The sequence below is a fragment of the Garra rufa genome, chromosome 13 (assembly GCF_049309525.1).
Source record: "Garra rufa chromosome 13, GarRuf1.0, whole genome shotgun sequence".
Lineage (NCBI taxonomy): Eukaryota > Metazoa > Chordata > Actinopteri > Cypriniformes > Cyprinidae > Garra > Garra rufa.
The window spans coordinates 1,169,299-1,187,717 of record NC_133373.1 but is presented as its reverse complement, the minus strand read 5'-3'; the positions used below and the strand labels follow the sequence as shown (position 1 = coordinate 1,187,717).

Genomic DNA, 18,419 nt, shown 5'->3' with positions numbered 1-18,419 from the left:
ATAACATCAGTTTTGACAAGTGCAGCATCCACTGATCTGACATTTCAGATCTATAGAAAAGTACTATGCTTTTTAAACAAACTAATAATATTACTATTAATAGTAGGTGTTTCTATTCATTCAATGTAGGCGTTTCCTGTTGCTGTTCAAGTTTTTCTTAGTTACTGAAACTAAATAGAGCATGTGAAAATCATTCCAACTTAAAATAGCGCATGAGACATTTAGTTAATGATTGGTTGTCTGTTGCTAAATGTTCTAGCACTGCTGTGTTTGGCTCTGCTTTGCTCATATTGCAGTACATTGCTAAACATGCTTTTCTTACTTAGAATTTTTTGTCTTGTTTCCAGCCAAAATATCTAACAATTCTTAAATCAAGAAGGATTTTCTAAACAAGTAACAATTGTCAAAAAAAGTCAAAATTAACTTGACTAATTAATAATTGACTAATTAATTTTGACTTTTTTTTCTGAAAACAAGAAACTAATTTTTGTTTGTCTACAAAATCCGTCTTGATTTAAGAATTTGTAGATATTTTGGCTGGAAACAAGACAAAAACTGAGCGGCATTCACAATTACAGGTATGAGATGTTGCTGAAATCAAGGGTCATCTGTTAAAAGTGGCCTTAACTCAGATTCAGCATGCAATGCAAGTCCTCCAGACAGATTATAATGTTGGTTTGCAGTTGTAGTTGTTGTCTCAGTTAGCACTGACCACTGCAAAAAATGCTTTTCTTACTTAGAGTTTTTTGACTCGTTTGAAGCCAAAATATCTAAAAGGATTTTTTTGTTTTCAGACAAAGCAAGTCAAAATTAAGTGCATTTTTGCTTGAAACAAGCAAAATACTTTGCCAATGGGGTAAGAAAAATAATCTTGTTTTCTGTTTGAAATAAGATGATTTTTCTTACCCCTTTGGCAGATTATTTCGCTTGCTCTAACTTGTTTCTGAAAACAAGAAAATAATTTTTACTTGTCTATATAATTCTCCTTGATTAAAGAATTTTTAGATATTTTTACTTCAAATAAGACTAGTAAGAAAAGCATTTTTTTGCAGTGCAAATAATGACGTCTGTGATTGCTGGACTTTGACAAACCTGATTTAGGTAACTATTTAATCAGTGAAGAGTGATGCAAGATGGTAAAGTATCACTCAAGGACACCAACACAGCTGCACCTGTGTTATTGGTAATGTTATTGTGGATGTGTTTATTGTTTGGTTAGGTAATGGGGTGGAGCCTGGCGCTCCAGGGGGCGGAGCTGACGGCGAGACGGACATTAACCTGGAGGTGTCGTTCTCCGAGCAAGCACTTATCTACAAAGAAGGGCTGAAGGTTACCCAGCCCCAGGATGAAGCTGACGACAGGTTACCCGTGAGTCAGACATTCACTCGTCAGGTTGACACTTGCGCATGTGTGTGTTTATGCCAAGATATGACTCGCACTGATTGGATGCTTAAGGATTAAGGAATGTCAATGTTTATGGGGTTATGAGTCTCACAGAGACCTTTGATCTGACTGAATATGCTTAGAGTGCAAAAATGTCAAATCACTGACAGATCTATGTGCTCTTATTGAGTAAACCTGACCTCTGCTGGATGATCTGTGGAACTGCATTCTGGTTGTCTGATTTTTTTTTTTTTCATTCAAGTTTCAACTTCTTCGGTGTTTGCCAAAGCAGAAATCTGTTTAGTTTGGAGACCAGTTTTCACTATTAACAGCAATTACAAATAACTACAACTTTTCCCTCAGTAAACTCCTAATTTGCTGCTTAATAGTTTGTAAGATAGTTAAGTTTTAGCTACAGTATGGGATAAGATTAAAGGAGGAGTTCACTTTCAGAACAAACATTTACAGATAATTTACTCACCCCCTTGTCATCCAAAATGTTCATGTCTTTCTTTCTTCAGCTGCACTGCAAAAAATGCTTTTCTAGCTTAGATTTTTTGTCTTGATTCCAGCCAAAATATCTACAAATTCTTAAATCAAGAAGGATTTTCTAGACAAGTAAAAATTATTTTCTTGTTTTCAGAAAAAACAAGTCAAAATTAAGTGAGTTTTTGCTTAGAACAAGCCAAAAAATCTGCCAATGGGGTAAGAAAAAAAAATCTTATTTCAACCAGAAAACAAGATTATTTTTCTTACCCCATTGGCAGATAATTTTGCTTGTTTCAAGCAAAAATGTAGTTAATTTTGACACTTTTTTTCTGAAAACAAGACAATAATTTTTACTCATCTAGAAAATCCTTCTTGATTTAAGAATTTGTAGATATTTTGGATGGAAACAAGACAAAAAATCTAAACTAGAAAAGCATTTTTTTGCAGTGTGTAAATAAATCATGTATCCAAATACTGAGAAAATCCAAAATTTGGGACAAACTTCGAAAGTTTGTTGATGTATGGTTTCTTAGGATAGGAAAATATTTGGTCGAGATACAACTAATTAAAAATGCAAAAGAGCTAAATACTAAGTACTAATACACTTTAGTGTCAGAATGTTTAGCTGCTTTATCATAAACCAAAAATGGTGCATCTGATCAACAAGACACATGATTTGAGGAACTATTCATGTCTAGAGCACAAACACTGATGGATGACTCACAAACTCAACTTGACACAAGCTTAAATGTTCAGAATCTAGAACTAGGCCTAAATATAATGTAATTTATAATATAAAAAACAAAAGGAATGCCTTAGCCAACATGTAATATTTCATAAATGTGACCCTGAACTACGAAACCAGTCTTAAGAAGCACAGGTGTATTTGTAGCAATAGTAAAAAATGCAACGTATGGGTTCATGAAGATGTTTAATTTCCTACCGTAACTATATAAAAACTTACATTTTGATTAGTAATATGCATTGCTAAGAACTTCATTTGGACAACTTTAAAGGTGATCAATATTTAGATTTTTTGGCATCCTCAGATTCTAGATTTAATAAAATAATAAATAGCTGAATCTTGGCCAAATACTGTTTGCTTTCAGATGGTGTGTAATTCTCAATTTAAAAAAAAAATGGACACTTATGACTGGTTTTGTGGTTCAGGGTCATAAATGTGTATTTTATTCTGTTTATCCTCTTTCCGTCTGTCTCAGGATTTTAAAGTGTCTCAGGATAAGACCGGACAGACAAAAGTAGGCGATCTCTCCGCTGAGGACATGAAGAAGGTTCGCAGGCTTGTTCTTATCGAGATGAGCGCTCTGTTCGACACGTGTGGAATCGAGGTGAAGGCTCATAAAGCTCTCAAGGTCAAAGTGAGAGGTCAGTGCCTCTGATATGTGCAGGTTAATGCTTTCATCACTTTGTTTTCGATTTTTTATTAGTATTGATGGTCAGTGTTGGGGATAATGCAATATAAGTACGTAATCAGATACTTTTTTTCAAATACCTAGTAAAGTAACGCATTACTTTTTCATTTACAAAAAAAGTTACATTGTCAAACCAGTAACACCAATTACTTTTTGTTTCCATTATGTATTTAATCCCATTTTATTAACCAATGTTTTTGCTGCTGACCTTTGTTGATCCAATTCAACCATACTAATAAGCAAAACTTACTTATTAACTTATTACTTATTAACTTTTTGGTGTAAAAGGGCTTTTACATTTGCTAAAAATCTAACTTTGTATATTAAAAACAAACAAGCAAGCCCTGCCCAGATTTAAAAAGTAACATAACTCATTACTTTCCATAAAAAGTAACTTACATAATTAGATACTTTTTATGGAGTAACGCAATATTGTAATGCATTACTTTTAAAAGTAACTGTATGATGATCTAGGTAATTGTGTGTGATCATGTGAGCACTGAATGTGATTATGAATCATCTTCTGGCTGTATTTGCGGTGAAACTGGTTGTGACTGTACTGGTTTGTCATCTGTAGAGTCGGGTTTGTTTGCTGTTTCTCTCTCTACGCTGCTGGAACAAGACCAACGGAGGATGCCGGGAACTAAAGTGCCTCTTATCCTGCAGCATGTAAGAAAGCAGAGCCAGAACTACTAACCAACCAAAACATGAGACTAGTGCAAGACCAGGGGTGTTCATAACTCATAAAGTACCACCAATCTACATGACATCCTTTGAGATTGGAAGCATATAGGGTTCCTGGCACCATGACAATATCTGTGACCCTGGACCACAAAACCAGTCATAAGGATCAATTTGTTTGAATAAATAAGTTTTCCACTGATGTGTGGTTTGTTAGGATAAGACACACTGCAAAAAATGCTTTTCTAGCTTAGATTTTTTGTCTTGTTTCCAGCCAAAATATCTAAAAATCCTTGAATCAGGAAGGATTTTCTAGATAAGTAAAAATTATTTTCTTGTTTTCAGAAAAAACAAGTCAAAATTAGATGAGTTTTTGCTTAGAACAAACCAAAAAATCTGCCAATGGAGTAAGAAAAAAAAACTTATTTCAACCAGAAAACAAGATTATTTTTCTTACCCCATTGGCAGATAATTTTGCTTGTTTCAAGCAAAAATGTAGTTAATTTTGACTTTTTTTTCTGAAAACAAGACAATAATTTTTACTCATCTAGAAAATACTTCTTGATTTAAGAATTTGTAGATATTTTGGCTGGAAACAAGACAAAAAAATCTAAGCTAGAAAAGCATTTTTTGCAGTGCAATATTTGGCCAAGATACAACTTTTTGAAAATCTGGAATCTGAGGGTGCAAAAAAAGTCTAAATATTGAGAAAATCACCTTAAGTTGTAATGAAGTTCTTAGCAATGCACATTATTAATCAAAAATTAATTTCATAAATATATAAATATCATCCTTGGAACATGATCTTTACACTGCAAAACATGATTTTCTTACTTAGATTTTTTTGTCTTGTTTCCAGCCAAAATATCTAATAAAATTCTTAAATCAAGAAGGATTTTCAAGAAGAGTAAAAATAATTTTCTTATTTTCAGAAAAAACAAGTGAAAATTAGGTGAGTTTTTGCTTGAAACAAGCAAAATAATCTGCCAATGGGGTAAGAAGAAGAATCTTGTTTTCTGTTTGAAATAAGATTTTGTTTCTTACCCCATTGGCAGATTATTTTGCTTGTTTCAAGCAAAAACACACTTAATTTTCACTTGTTTTTTCTGAAAAAAACAAACAAACAAAAAAAACATTTTTTTTTTACTCATCTAAAAAATCCTTCTTGAAACGGGGCAAAAAAATGCATGTAAGAAATGCATTTTTTTGCAGTGTACCTGTTATCTGCCAATTTAAACAAGCACTGAAAAGCTCCAAAGCATAAAGCAAGCTATTAAATCTTTGTTTCCAGTTGATCTCTCACATAGAGGAGCAGGGTTTAGACACAGAGGGTGTGCTTCGGATACCTGGAGCCGCTACTAGAGTCAAGGTGAGACAAAGACTAGCATGTGTTTTTTCTGAGGAAGACACGACTGACGTCATTGCATCAGGACGTTATTGTAAAGTTTTTTTGTCGGTGTGTGTTTCCCAGGCGGTCTGTCATGAACTGGAACACAAGTTTTATGAAGGCATGTTCCCATGGGAGAGTCTCAAACAGCATGACGCGGCCAGTCTGCTGAAGCTGTTCATCAGGGAGCTGCCGTATCCTCTGCTGACCGTCGAGTACTTCAACGCCTTCATCTCTGTGCTGAGTGAGTCCCACGCGGCTCTAACACATGACAGTGAAGCTCAAAGTGTGTGTGATCTGTGTTTCTGATGATGGTGTGTTGGTTCTGTTCAGAGCTGCCTACTAAGAAACAGCAGCTGCAGGCTCTCAATCTGCTGGTGCTCCTGCTTCCAGAGCCCAACAGAGACACTCTCAAGGTACGACACACCTTTTCCTCAGTCGATGGTTCACTCAACATTTACTCACTGACAGTGTTGGGGAAAGCTACTTTTAAAAGTAATGCATTATTATTGAGTTACTCCCTAAAAAAAATAACTAATTACGTTACTTTTGTGTTACTTTTTAAATCTGGGCAGGGTTTGCTTGTTTGTTTTTAATATTAAAAGTTCCATTTTTGTCAAATGTAAAAGCCTTTTTACACCAAAAGCCTCAGGCTTAGAAGAAAAAATGTCAACTCTTCATCAATAAAAAAAGAAACAAGTGTTAGTTAAATGTAGACGTTCATTCAGTTCACACTAAAGCAGATGTAAAGGCAGTGTTTCTGTGTCTTTCAGGCTCTGATGGAGTTCTTCCAAAGAGTGATCGACCATAAGGACAGGAACAAGATGACGCTGAACAACGTTGCAGTGGTGATGGCGCCCAACATCTTCATGTGGAAGGGCTTCCGCAGTAAGATCAGCGAACAGCAGGAGTTTGCTATGGCCACTGGCACCGCCAACATCGTCCGGCTGCTCATCCGCTACCAGAACCTGCTCTGGACGGTACGAGGTTCTTGTTTTGTTGTAAGAGAATCAATAGCCAAACATAGCAAAAAAAAAAGCTCTTTCTGTGTTCGGCCGGAATAAGCAAAAAGGCAGAATAAATTATAGCGAACAATGACGTGATGCGATCAAATAGAGGCGTGCACTAATGCAGCAAACATGTGGAAGCGTTTAAAACTGTCCGAGAAAGACGCAAAAATCATTCCAAGCAGCGACAGCGAGAGACTGTTTAGAAGCGCATCGCACACTGCAAAAAAATGCTTTTCTTACTTAGATTTTTTGGTAACACTTTACAATAAGGTTCATTAGTTAACATTAGTTAACCACATTAGTTAACATGAACTAATAATGAACTGCACTTATACAGCATTTATTAATCTTTGTTAATGTTAATTTCAACATTTACTAATACATTATTAAAATTTTGTTAACATTAGTTAATGCAGTGTGAACTAACATGAACAAACAATGTACAACTGTATTTCCGTTAACTAATGTTAATAAAGATTAGTAAATACAGTAACAAATGTATTGCTCATGGTTAGTTCATGTTAGTTAATACATTAGTTAATGTTTAACTAATGAACCTTATTGTAAAGTGTTACCGATTTTTTTTGTCTTGTTTCCAGCCAAAATATCAAAAAAATCTTGAATCAGGAGGGATTTTCTAGACAAGTAAAAATTATTATCTTGTTTTTAGTAAAAACAAGTCAAAATTAAGTGAGTTTTTGCTTAAAACAAGCAAACTAATCTGCCAGTGGGATAAGAAAAAAAATCTTATTTCAAGCAGACAACTAGATTATTTTTCTTACCCTATTGGCAGATTATTTTGCTTGTATTTAGCAAAAACTCACCTAATTTTGACTTGTTCTTACTAAAAACAAGACACAAATTTTTACTTGTCTAGAAAATCCTTCCTGTTTCAATAATTTTTAGATATTTTGGCTGGAAACAAGACAAAAAATCTAAGTAAGAAAAGCATTTTTTGCAGTGCATGTCTTCATGAGAAGAGAAAGGTTACTGTATGATGACTGAAATCATCCATTAGTCAATAAACTCCAGAACGTTCTGTTGTCTAATACACCAGACACCAATTGTGTTTATTCTGACAGCAGCTCCTTAGCCAGGGTTCAAAGACCAAAGATGACAATCATTCACAAATCTGCTGCTGCCAGCAAAAACTAGGACTGAGCTCTTCTTGTGGGTTTACCACTAAATAAAAGTCAACATTCAGAAATGTTAGCATTGTCATTTTACTGTTCTGTAAAATCAAATAAAAAAGTGAGACAAAAATAATGACAACCGCTCTATTAATACATTTATTCTAACATTCTCCTTTGCTCAGCAAGGCTGCATTTATTTGTCCATTAAAAACACATGCCTGATTCGAGAAGGGGGTCTTAAAATGGCCAAAGAATATTATTTTACTTATTATATAACTTATTCATTTTAAGTTTAATTGCGCTTTGTTGGTAGGTTATAATGTCTACTAGAATGTTAAAAATGTTCAGTGTTAAATATTTTTAAATAGTTGTTTTGTAATTGATTTTTTTTCTTTGAAAAGCAAGACAAAACTGTAAAAAGCACAATTTAGCTATTTAATGCAATGGTGAAATTTTTTTTGCAAAATATATGGGGGAAAACCATGTTTGCTAATAGGCCTTCGCCCTTCAGGCCAGTGTGTAATTTTGTTCGGCTTCGGCCAAGAATTATTATTTCGGTGCATCCCTAAGATAACAAAAAGTTGCTATACTCTACAGTTTAAAAGTTTGGGATTGGCTGCATTTATTTGATCAAAAATACAATAAATATTGTGAAATATGTCACCCTGGACCACAAAACCAGTCATAAGAGTCATTTTTTCGAAATGGAGATGTATACATCATCTGAAAGCTAAATAAATAAGCTTTGATGTAAGGTTTGTTATGATTGGCTGAGATACAACTATTTGAAAATTTGGAATCTGAGGGTGCAGTAGTAAAAAATTTAAATATTGAGAAAATATCTTTTAAAGTTGTGCAAATGAAGTTCTAAAAAATACATAATACTTATCAAAAATTAATTTTGGCTATAATTACAGTAGGAAATTAACAAAGTATCTTCATGGAACATGATCTTTACTTAATATCCTAATGATTTTTGGCATAAAAGAAATATTGATCATTTTGACCAATACTATGTATTTTTGGCTATTGCTACAAATATACCCGTGCTACTTAACACTGCTTTTGTCACATATTATTTTAACTTAAATTAGTGTTTTCTATGTTAATGTATGAATATAAATGTGGAATTGATTCCTGTGATCGAAGCTGAATTTTCAGCATCATTACTCTAGTCTTTAGTCTGTGACATACAGGAAGTTCAAAAGAACAGAATTTAATTGAAATGGAAATGTTTTGTGACATTATAAATGTCTTTACTGTCACTTTAAATCAATTTAATGCATCCTTGATTCATAAAGTCATTCATTTCTTTAATACTCAAGTTAATGTATGTGAAGTTGGAAGATCAAGATGCTCAAATAAGTCTTTTATTGTCTGTTAGATTCCCAAGTTCATCCTGAATCAGGTGCGCAAACAAAACATGGAGAACCAGCGGAAGATGAACAGAGACAGAGCGGTTAAAAAACTACTGAAGAAGATGGCGTACGACCGCGAGAGAGCCACTAACAAACAGGAGAGCAATGCTGAGGTGAGAGAAGCATATTGAACTAAAGGACAGATCAAATCTAAGTGGCAAATATAATTAGGCATCTTAGACATCTGTGCTTTACATTTGTGTGTCAGTGTTTCCCACTCAGCTGAATGAATCAGAGTTTGAGAATGTGAGCAGCCTCCACTCTGACCCCTAGTGGACACACAGGGACACTGCATGCAGTCACTGCTGGACAGTTTGTCCTTTATCTGCTCTGAGCAATGCAGTGTGACATAACTGTACGCACAGGCTCAAATATACAGTATATGGCTGTCAAAGTGTGTTATTTCTATACAGCGGAAAGATCTTGCAGATGCAGACACTTGATTTGAGTCTTGATATTTTACCCACCCTATAAAAGCACTGTCATATTTGATATGCAATTTTTAATAATGATCATCATGATCAGACTTTGCTGTTAAACCTCTCACATACAACCTGTCTCGCCTTCTGTCATCTGACTGAGAGTTTAACTGCAAAAAATGCTTTTCTTACTTAGATATTTTTGTCTTGTTTCCAGCTAAAATTTCTACAAATTCTTGAATCACGAAGGATTTTCTAGGATTTTTCAAACAGAAAACAAGATAATTTTTCTTACCCCATTGGCAGATTATTTAGCTTGCTTCAAGCAAAAACACACTTAATTTCAACTTGTTTTTTTCTGAAAACAAGACAAGAATATTTACTCGTCTAGAAAATCCTTCTTAATTTAAGAATTTTTAGATATTTTGGCTGGAAACAAAAAAAAAATCAAAGTAAGAAAAGCATTTTTTCCAGTGCTGGTGCTTCACGTGTCTTTTTGCTGTCAAGTCTTTACTAATTTTATCAAGTTGACGTAAGAATAACTGTAGTAATATTTCCAGATAAACACTTACTTAACTGAAGCAGCTTGGCTTTACTTGGTTCTCCATGAATCATTTTGTCGAAAAATCAGTGAGTCTCGAATCAAATCTGATCATCAGGATCTTTTGAGGAACAATTGTTTCCTGAAGCTTTACTTTCCCTGCTCTTCAGTAGAGGAATGATCTTCCCAAACCTCCAAAACATCTTACATCTTTTAAAGAGGAACGTTTACACTGCAAAAAATATATTTTTTTCCTTAGATATTTATACTAGAAAATAAGTCAAAAATACTAAGAATTTTTTAATCAGGATGCATTTACTGGACAAGTAAAATGACTTAAGATATTATGTCTTGCTTTCTGAAAAAAAAAAAAAAATTCTAAATTTTGTTTGTTTTTGCTTAAAACAAGAAAAAATATCTGCTAATGGGGTAAGAAAAATTATCTTCAATCAAAGGCTAAACAAGATTATTTTTCTTGCCCCATTGGCAGATTTTTTTCTTGTTTTAAGCAAAAACTACCAACATTTTTTTTTTTTTTCAGAAAACAAGACATAATATCTTAAGTCATTTTACTTCAAGAATTCAAGAATTTTTAGAAATTTATACTAGAAAACACTAGAATTCTAAGAAGAATTCTTGAATCGGGATGCATTACTTAACAAGTAAAATGACTTAAGATATTATGTCTTGTTTTCTGAAAAAAAATGTTGATAGTTTTTGCTTAAAACAAGCAAAAAATCTGCCAATGGGGCAAGAAAAATAATCTTGTTCAGCCTTTGATTTAAGAAAAAAAAAAAAAAAAAAAAAAAAAAAAATATATATATATATATATATATATATATATAAATTTTGTTAGTTTTTGCTTAAAACAAGCAACAATAATCTGCCAATGGGGTACAAAAAAAACCTTAGTTCAAACAGAAAACAATATTATTTTCTTACCCCACTGGCAGATTTAGCTTGTTTCAAGCAAAAACACACTTAATTTTGACTTGTTTTTTCTAAAAACAAGAAAATCATTTTTACTCGTCTAGAAAATCCTTCTTGATTTAAGAATTTTTAGATATTTTGTCTGGAAACAAGTAAGAAATGCATTTTTTGCAGTGTAATATCCTAAGTCTCCAGTAAATGCATCCTGATTCAATCATTTTTACTTATTTATACTAGAAAACTAGAAAACTAGAAAACAAGAAAACGAAAATACTAAGGAAGAAAATAATTTTTGCGGTGTATTTGTTCATCTCTCAATCTTCATTGGATTGCATTGAATTATATATTTGAATCATTTCAATCTCATTTTACTAAGACATTATTGAAGGTATAGAGTGACTACTGAAACTTATATCATTTTAGTATCTATTATATTGTTATAAAGATCTCATTGATTTGATTTCTGAATAAAACTGAGCTGTTTTTATCTCCATATTTTCACAATATCAGACAATATGAAACAACATAAAAGACTGAAGGAAGTATATAATAAATAATAAACATATGCAGACATTTTTTGAATATTTTGTCAATAGGTTCAATCAACTATTCTATAAAAAATGATATTTCTACATATATTCCATATGTCATGTTTTACAAGGTTAATATCAAAGCATGTGTTGACATACTGATTTGGGAAGCTGTAGGTGTTTGCATGTGTGTCCCAGGACAGAGAGAGGTTTTTCTGTAGTATGGATGTGTGTTTATGCTGTGTTTGGTGTGAGTTCAGGCTGAAGGAGGCTTCATAAGGGTTCAGGCTCCTCAGTTCTCCATGGTGTCCATGGCCATACAGCTGACGGAGGATTTAAAGGCCTCAGATGTTCTGATGCGCTTCCTCAGTCAAGAGAGGTGAGCAGACCTGTACTAATCATCAATTAGCTTTAATAAATGCATATTCAAGTGTTTGACAAGTGGGAGAGCACTAGTGACCCTCAGGCTCAAATGGGTATATATCCAGCGCAAAATATGACATTTTCTAGAGGTGATTGTGAAATGTTGTGCTCAGTGAGTTTGACTGTGTGTTGTGTTACAGGTCTCTGTCGGTGAAAAGAGAAGATCTGTGTCTCTATGAGATGGGTGGAAACATCAGTGAGTGTCACATTAATTACAGAATAATACACAATGCACTTGATAAAATAAACAGATTTTCAGCTTTTAAATATGTCTCTCAGGGGGCAATTAGATGTGTTGGCATATAAAGGAGGAGAAACACTTCCCTGCACTGCAAAAAATGCTTTTCTAGCTTAGATTTTTTTGTCTTGTTTCCAGCCAAAATATCTAAAAATGTTTAAATCAAGAAGGATTTTCTAGATGAGCAAAAATTGTCTTGTTTTCAGAAAAAAAAGTCAAAATTAACTACATTTTTGCTTGAAACAAGCAAAATTATCTGCCAATGGGGTAAGAAAAATAATCTTGTTTTCTGGTTGAAATAAGATTTTTTTTTCTTACCCCATTGGCAGATTTTTTTGGCTTGTTCTAAGCAAAAACTCACTTAATTTTGACTTGTTTTTTCTTAAAACAAGAAAATTAGTTTTTACTTATCTAGAAAATCCTTCCTGATTCAAGAATTTTTAGATATTTTGGCTGGAATCAAGCTAGAAAAGCATTTTTTGTAGTTGATGACCAAGGCACAAACAGTATTTTGTATGTGGGCCATTCTACAGAATTGGTCCAAAATCAAAAAAATGTGTATGTGTGCAAATTGTATAATATCCAACACTGTAAAAAATGCTTTTCTAGCTTAGTTTTTTTTTTTTGTTTCCAGCCAAAATATCTAAAATCAAGAAGGATTTTCTAGATGAGTAAAAATTATTTTCTTGTCTTCAGAAAAAACAAGCTTAGAACGAGCTAAATAATCTGCCAATGGGGTAAGAAAAAAAATATTATTTCAAACAGAAAACAAGATTATTTTTCTTCCCTCATTGGCAGATTATTTTGCCTGTTTTTCAAGCAAAAATGCACTTCATTTTAACTTGTTTTTTTTTTTTTCTTCTGAAAACCAGACAATAACTTTTGCTCGTCTAGAAAATCCTTCTTGATTTAAGAATTTGTAGATATTTTGGCTGGAAACAAGACTAAAAATCTAAACTAGAAAAGCATTTTTTGCAGTGAAGGTACACATTTTTAGTAACTGCAGTTAATTGTCGTATTGTATTTTTAAATTGTTTTGGAATATTTGTCCTCTCCCTAAATTTGTCTCTACTGAAACACAATAATATATCATTTAAAAAGAAGGGATATAGTGAAGAGTTTGCTTACATCTACATTGTGTATATATATATATATATATATATATATTTATTTGCTATTTTATAAAAAAAATAATTCAGAGGTAAATCAATAACAGTTACATGTTTAACAATATTTCAAGTGTGATTTATGAGATTTGTTTTATTTTGAATTTTCATTGTAAAAGTCAAAAAGTTGCTCACACTGATTTCAAAGTTAAGGATTCATCAGTGTGAATATACATTTTTTGACAAAACATCCCATGTTTCGGTCGTGACTGCACATTTTTAGTAGTGACAGTAATATTTTGGCAGCGACAACATTTGACTTGAAAACTAACACTGCAAAAAATGCTTTTATTATTTAGACTTGGTCTCGTTTCCATCCAAAATATCTAAAAATGTTTAAATCAAGAAGGATTTTCTAGATGAGTAAAAATTCTCGTCTTGCTTTTAGAAAAAAAAAATCTAAATTAAGTGCATTTTTGCTTGAAACAAGCAAATTAATCTGCCAATGAGGTAAGAAAAAATTATGTTTTCTGATTGAAATTTTTTTGCTCACCCCATTGGCAGATTATTTAGCTTGTTCTAAGCAAAAACTCACTTAATTTTGACTTTTCTTAAAACAAGACAATAATTTTTACTTGTCTAGAAAATCCTTCTTAATGAAAAAAATTGTAGATATTTTGACTGAAAACAAGACAGTAAGAAAAGCGTTTTTTACAGTGTGAATACTTAAATGCTTTTTGGATGTGTTTTTTGTTTGTGGGACAGCAGTTTGCACCAATTCTATACAATGACCCATATAATAGGATTTATTTAGCATATATGTGATTTATGCAGCTGATGGTAACAAAAGTTTAATTTTATAGCCATTTTTTTTTGGCCATAAACAGTTTTGCTATAAAGTCTTCCTCAAGACCTGCCTTACTATCACATACCATTTTTTTTTACAAACTACAATTTATCTTAAACATTCTCAACTTCTTAAAAATATTTTTGTGAATCCAGCCTCGATGCTGCTACACTGCAAAAAATACTTTTCTAGCTTAGATTTTTTGTCTTGTTTCCATCCAAAATATCTAAAAATTGTTGAATCAGGAAGGATTTTCTAGACAAGTAAAAATTATTTTCTTGTTTTCAGAAAAAAACAAGTCAAAATTAAGTGAGTTTTTTCTTAGAACAAGCCAAAAAATCTGCCAATGGGGTAAGAAAAAAAAAATCTTATTTCAACCAGAAAACAAGATTATTTTTCTTACCCCATTGACAGATAATTTTGCTTGGTTCAAGCAAAAATGTAGTTAATTTTGACACTTTTTTTCTGAAAACAAGACAATTTTTACTCGTCTAGAAAATCCATCTTGATTTAAGAATTTTTAGATATTTTGGCTGGAAACAAGACAAAAAATCTAAGCTAGAAAAGCATTTTTTGCAGTGTAAAGAGGATCCAGTGCAGCAGCAGTGTGCTGATGTCTGATGTCTGATGTCTATGTGTTTGTGTTTGTCTAGAGGAGCGATGTCTGGATGAAGAGACATACATCAAAGCTCTCCTGGAGCTCAACCCCAGTGCAGAGTGGGTCATTAAATCCGTCCAGCACTGACCAAGGCATGCCAATCAACCCTTCACGCCACGCGCCTTACGGTCCACAGACAGAGCACTAAAGGGAAAGCAGGAGGACTAACACGAGCGATCTGAATATATTTCCCCTCCTCTGACATACATTCAGCCTCATCCTCTGGCACTGCTCAAACTAAACAAACCGCACACCTCAAACACTAGAACATACACAGATATGGATTTCAGGAGATGTTCGGGTAGCAGTTGCATGAACATCAATCATAGTAGAAGCCAAAAAAGCTGATAGTGATTTATTGTGGTTTGGCTCTTTAGCACATTTGAAACGCTTGTGGAGGATTGCTGAAGGAGGTACAACAATAGGGCAACAATAACCAGGCTTTCTCAAAAAAACTCAGAAAAGTCTCCAGGTCATATTTCAGCCTAGATGAAAAAAACCTGTATGTGGAGAAATGTAGCCTGATTTTAAGACTTTCGCATTGTGATATTTTCATCATAATTAAACACATTTCCACTCTTTGCAACGGCCAAAAAATCTCATTAGGCATCTGGAATTTTTTGTTGTTGTTGTAATTCTCATTCACATTACATTCTCACTACCGTTGAAGGAGTGAATACTTCACCATTTCAATAATATATTGTGTTTTTACACTGCAAATAATGATTTTCATACTTCAAAAATAAATCAAAACGGGTTTTCTAGACGAGTAATTTTTTTTTTTTTTTTTTAAGTCAAAATTAAGTGAGTTTTTGCTTAGAACAAGCAAAAATGTATTTTTTCAAACAGAAAACAAGATTGTTTTTCTTACCCCATTGGCAGATTATTTTACTTGTTTCAAGCAAAAATGCGCTTAATTTTTTTCTTTCTTTAAACAAGACCATTTTTACTCGTCTAGAAAATCTTTCTTGATTTAAGAATTTTTGGATATTTTAGCTGGAAATGACAAAAAATCTAAGTAAGAAAAGCATTTTTTGCAGTGCATATTTAAATTATATATGATGATGATCTTAATTATGAAAAACAATGCTACAATGCAAATAATGATGAGTCTTTTTTATATATATATATATATATATATATATTATATCTGTGTAATTTATTAAAGAAAAAAATGCTTAATTAACTGGTTATTTTTTCTTTTGGAGTTAAACATGACCCAGTTCTTTACGGGTTTTACAAGATGCACCCAAACACAAATCTCTTTCACACTGCAAAAAATGCTTTTCTTGCTTAGATTTTTTTGTCTTTTTTCCATTTAAAATATCTAAAAATTCTTAAATCAAGAACTATTGTCTAGACTGATAAAAATTATTGTCTTGTTTTCAGAAAAAAACAAGTGAAAATTAGGTGCATTTTAGCTTAAAACAAGCAAAATAATCCACCAATGGGATGAGAAAAATAATTTGTTTTCTGTTTGAAATAAATTATCTTACCACGTTGGCAGATTATGTTGCTTGTTCTAAGCAAAAACGCTCTTCATTTTGACTTGTTTTTTTTCTGAAAACAAGAACATTTTTACTTGTCTAGAAAATCCTTCTTGATTTAACAATTTGTAGATGTTTTGGCTGGAAACAAGACAAAAAAATCTAAGTAAGAAAAGCATTTTTTGTAGTGCATATTTAAATGATATATATATATATTGCGTAAAATATTGTCTCGGACAAGTGAAGTACTGAGGTACACCTACATTTCAAGTTTCTTAAACCTTTGTTTCCATGCAAATGATCTCTTAGTATTGTAGCAGTCTTTGCTTTAAATCAGTCTCCTGACTCCAGTCTTACATTAGCTCTCACTGCCAATAAACATTTGCGCTCTATTATGTTCAGTTGCTCCCAGGGATCTTGGATGTACTTTTTTTTTCATGTTGGAAAAAATAATTCAAGTCAGATGATATTGTCTATCTGTAAAGGATTCATGACTAAAAAACAGGAATCAAGTTTCTCAACTAAACACAGACCTCATAAAGTACTTCAAAGGAGGGAAACACTTGGCACTTAAGCTGACCTTGTCTGTTGTTATTTACAATGATGCAGATGTTATTTCAATGAGTAGTTTTGAGCTGTGATTTTTTATTTTTTACTGCTACGTCTAATGCTGATGTCATGCCTTTATTGTGCTGGAAACTGTGAATATGGCCGAAAATGATTGTTGCTGTATGTTTTAATGCTTCTAAAATAACCACTAAATGTTTTTGTAAATAAATGCCTAATTCCTCATCTCTGTCCTCTGGATTTTGTGCAAAAAATGCAAAAAATTGCTTTTCTTATTTAGTATATTTGTCTTGTTTTCTAGTCAATATATATATATATATATATATATATAAAATCTTAAATTAAGATGCGTTTATTAAATAAGCAAAATTACATAAGATTTTTAGTCTTGTTTCCAGGGGGAAAAAACTCAATTAAGTGCATTTGGCTTAAAATAAGTACAATTATCTGTCAGCGGGGTTAGTAAAATACTGTTGTTTTTAGAATATTTTACTTACCCCACTGGCAGCACTGCAAAAATACTTTTTTTTTTTTTTTGTCTTGTTTCCAGCCAAAATATTTAAAAATTCTTAAATCGGGAAGGATTTTCTAGATGAGTAAAAATTATCTTGTTTTTTTTTTCATTTTGACTTTTTTTTTTTTTTTCTGAAAGTAAGACAATTTTTACTCATCTAGAAAATTATTCTTGATTTAGGATTTTTGCAGTGAGATAATTTTACTTGTTTCCAGGGGGAAAAAACGAATTAAGTGCAATTTGCTTAAACAAGACTAAATATCTTATGTGATTTTGCTTATCTAGTAAATACATCAATTTAAGAATTTTTTAAAATTTTGATTAGAAACAAGGGAAAAATACTAAGTAAGATAAGCCATTTTTTGCAGTGGATGAGCCACTAAAAAAATGATTAATTGATAAGTACAGTAGTTGAAATCGATTCATTTTAGCTACATTTTAATAAATTTTGTTGACTAACTTTCAGCTTTTTTTTTTTTTTTACTTAAATGCAGCTAAAATAAATTGATTGCAACCCCTTACCACTTAAATTCATTGAATCATTTTTGTCAGTGCTGTGAGGAATATAGAAAAGCACTGTAGAAAAGATCCTATAAACTGCTTGCTGGAGCTTGGAGAAGTCATTGAGGAGGACTTTTGTTCAACCCCAAGAATGTTCTTCCCTTACCAAAAAGAAGTATACTTCAAGTTTATTTTATTAAACATACTTAAGTAAAGTTCCAAGTATATTGTATTTATATAGTGTATTTTTAAGTATATTTTATGGAGTAAGTATACAAATATCAGTGTACTAGTAGTATACTTTTAAGTGTACTATTTCAATACTCTTTTTAGTATATAAAAGTATACTTTAAGTATAGCAGTAGTAAACTTTGAGTACACAACTAGTTTACATCTACGTTTTAAGTTTGAACTGCATGTATGCTAAAAGTGAACTTATAGGTATACTGATATGATTAAATACATTTTATGCATTTTTGTACACTTTAAAGTATAGTCTCAGTAAAATTCTAGTTTAGTTGTTTTATACTGCAAATATACTCATAAGTTTTCTTTAAGTGAACTTTACTTGATATTTTAAGTATACTACTTTGTCCCTATTTAAGTATTAATTTGTATATATTTTGTTATATGAATATCTGAACATACAAAACATCAAAAGAATATATCCTTGTAAACAAAAATTAAAAAAAAAATATTCTAGCTTCATGCATTCTTTTTTTTA

The 18,419-nt window shown here is 32.1% G+C and overlaps 2 protein-coding genes across 3 annotated transcripts in view; both read left to right on the top strand.

Moving 5' to 3' along the window:
- LOC141283611 (rho GTPase-activating protein 18-like) overlaps positions 1 to 14,748 on the top strand; it is a 39,363-nt gene extending 24,615 nt beyond the window's left edge. Inside the window, exons 5-15 of the mRNA XM_073816920.1 lie at positions 1,220 to 1,368; positions 3,093 to 3,258; positions 3,883 to 3,974; positions 5,278 to 5,355; positions 5,458 to 5,617; positions 5,707 to 5,789; positions 6,147 to 6,353; positions 8,901 to 9,047; positions 11,615 to 11,733; positions 11,918 to 11,973; positions 14,622 to 14,748. Of these exons, the coding sequence (XP_073673021.1) occupies positions 1,220 to 1,368; positions 3,093 to 3,258; positions 3,883 to 3,974; positions 5,278 to 5,355; positions 5,458 to 5,617; positions 5,707 to 5,789; positions 6,147 to 6,353; positions 8,901 to 9,047; positions 11,615 to 11,733; positions 11,918 to 11,973; positions 14,622 to 14,713 (1,349 nt within the window). The 3' untranslated portion in view covers positions 14,714 to 14,748. The remainder of the gene's footprint in view (positions 1 to 1,219; positions 1,369 to 3,092; positions 3,259 to 3,882; positions 3,975 to 5,277; positions 5,356 to 5,457; positions 5,618 to 5,706; positions 5,790 to 6,146; positions 6,354 to 8,900; positions 9,048 to 11,614; positions 11,734 to 11,917; positions 11,974 to 14,621) is intronic.
- Positions 1 to 18,419, top strand: part of LOC141283608 (A-kinase anchor protein 7) — a 286,494-nt gene that overhangs the window by 212,497 nt on the left and 55,578 nt on the right. The gene's annotated exons all lie outside the window — the stretch shown is intronic.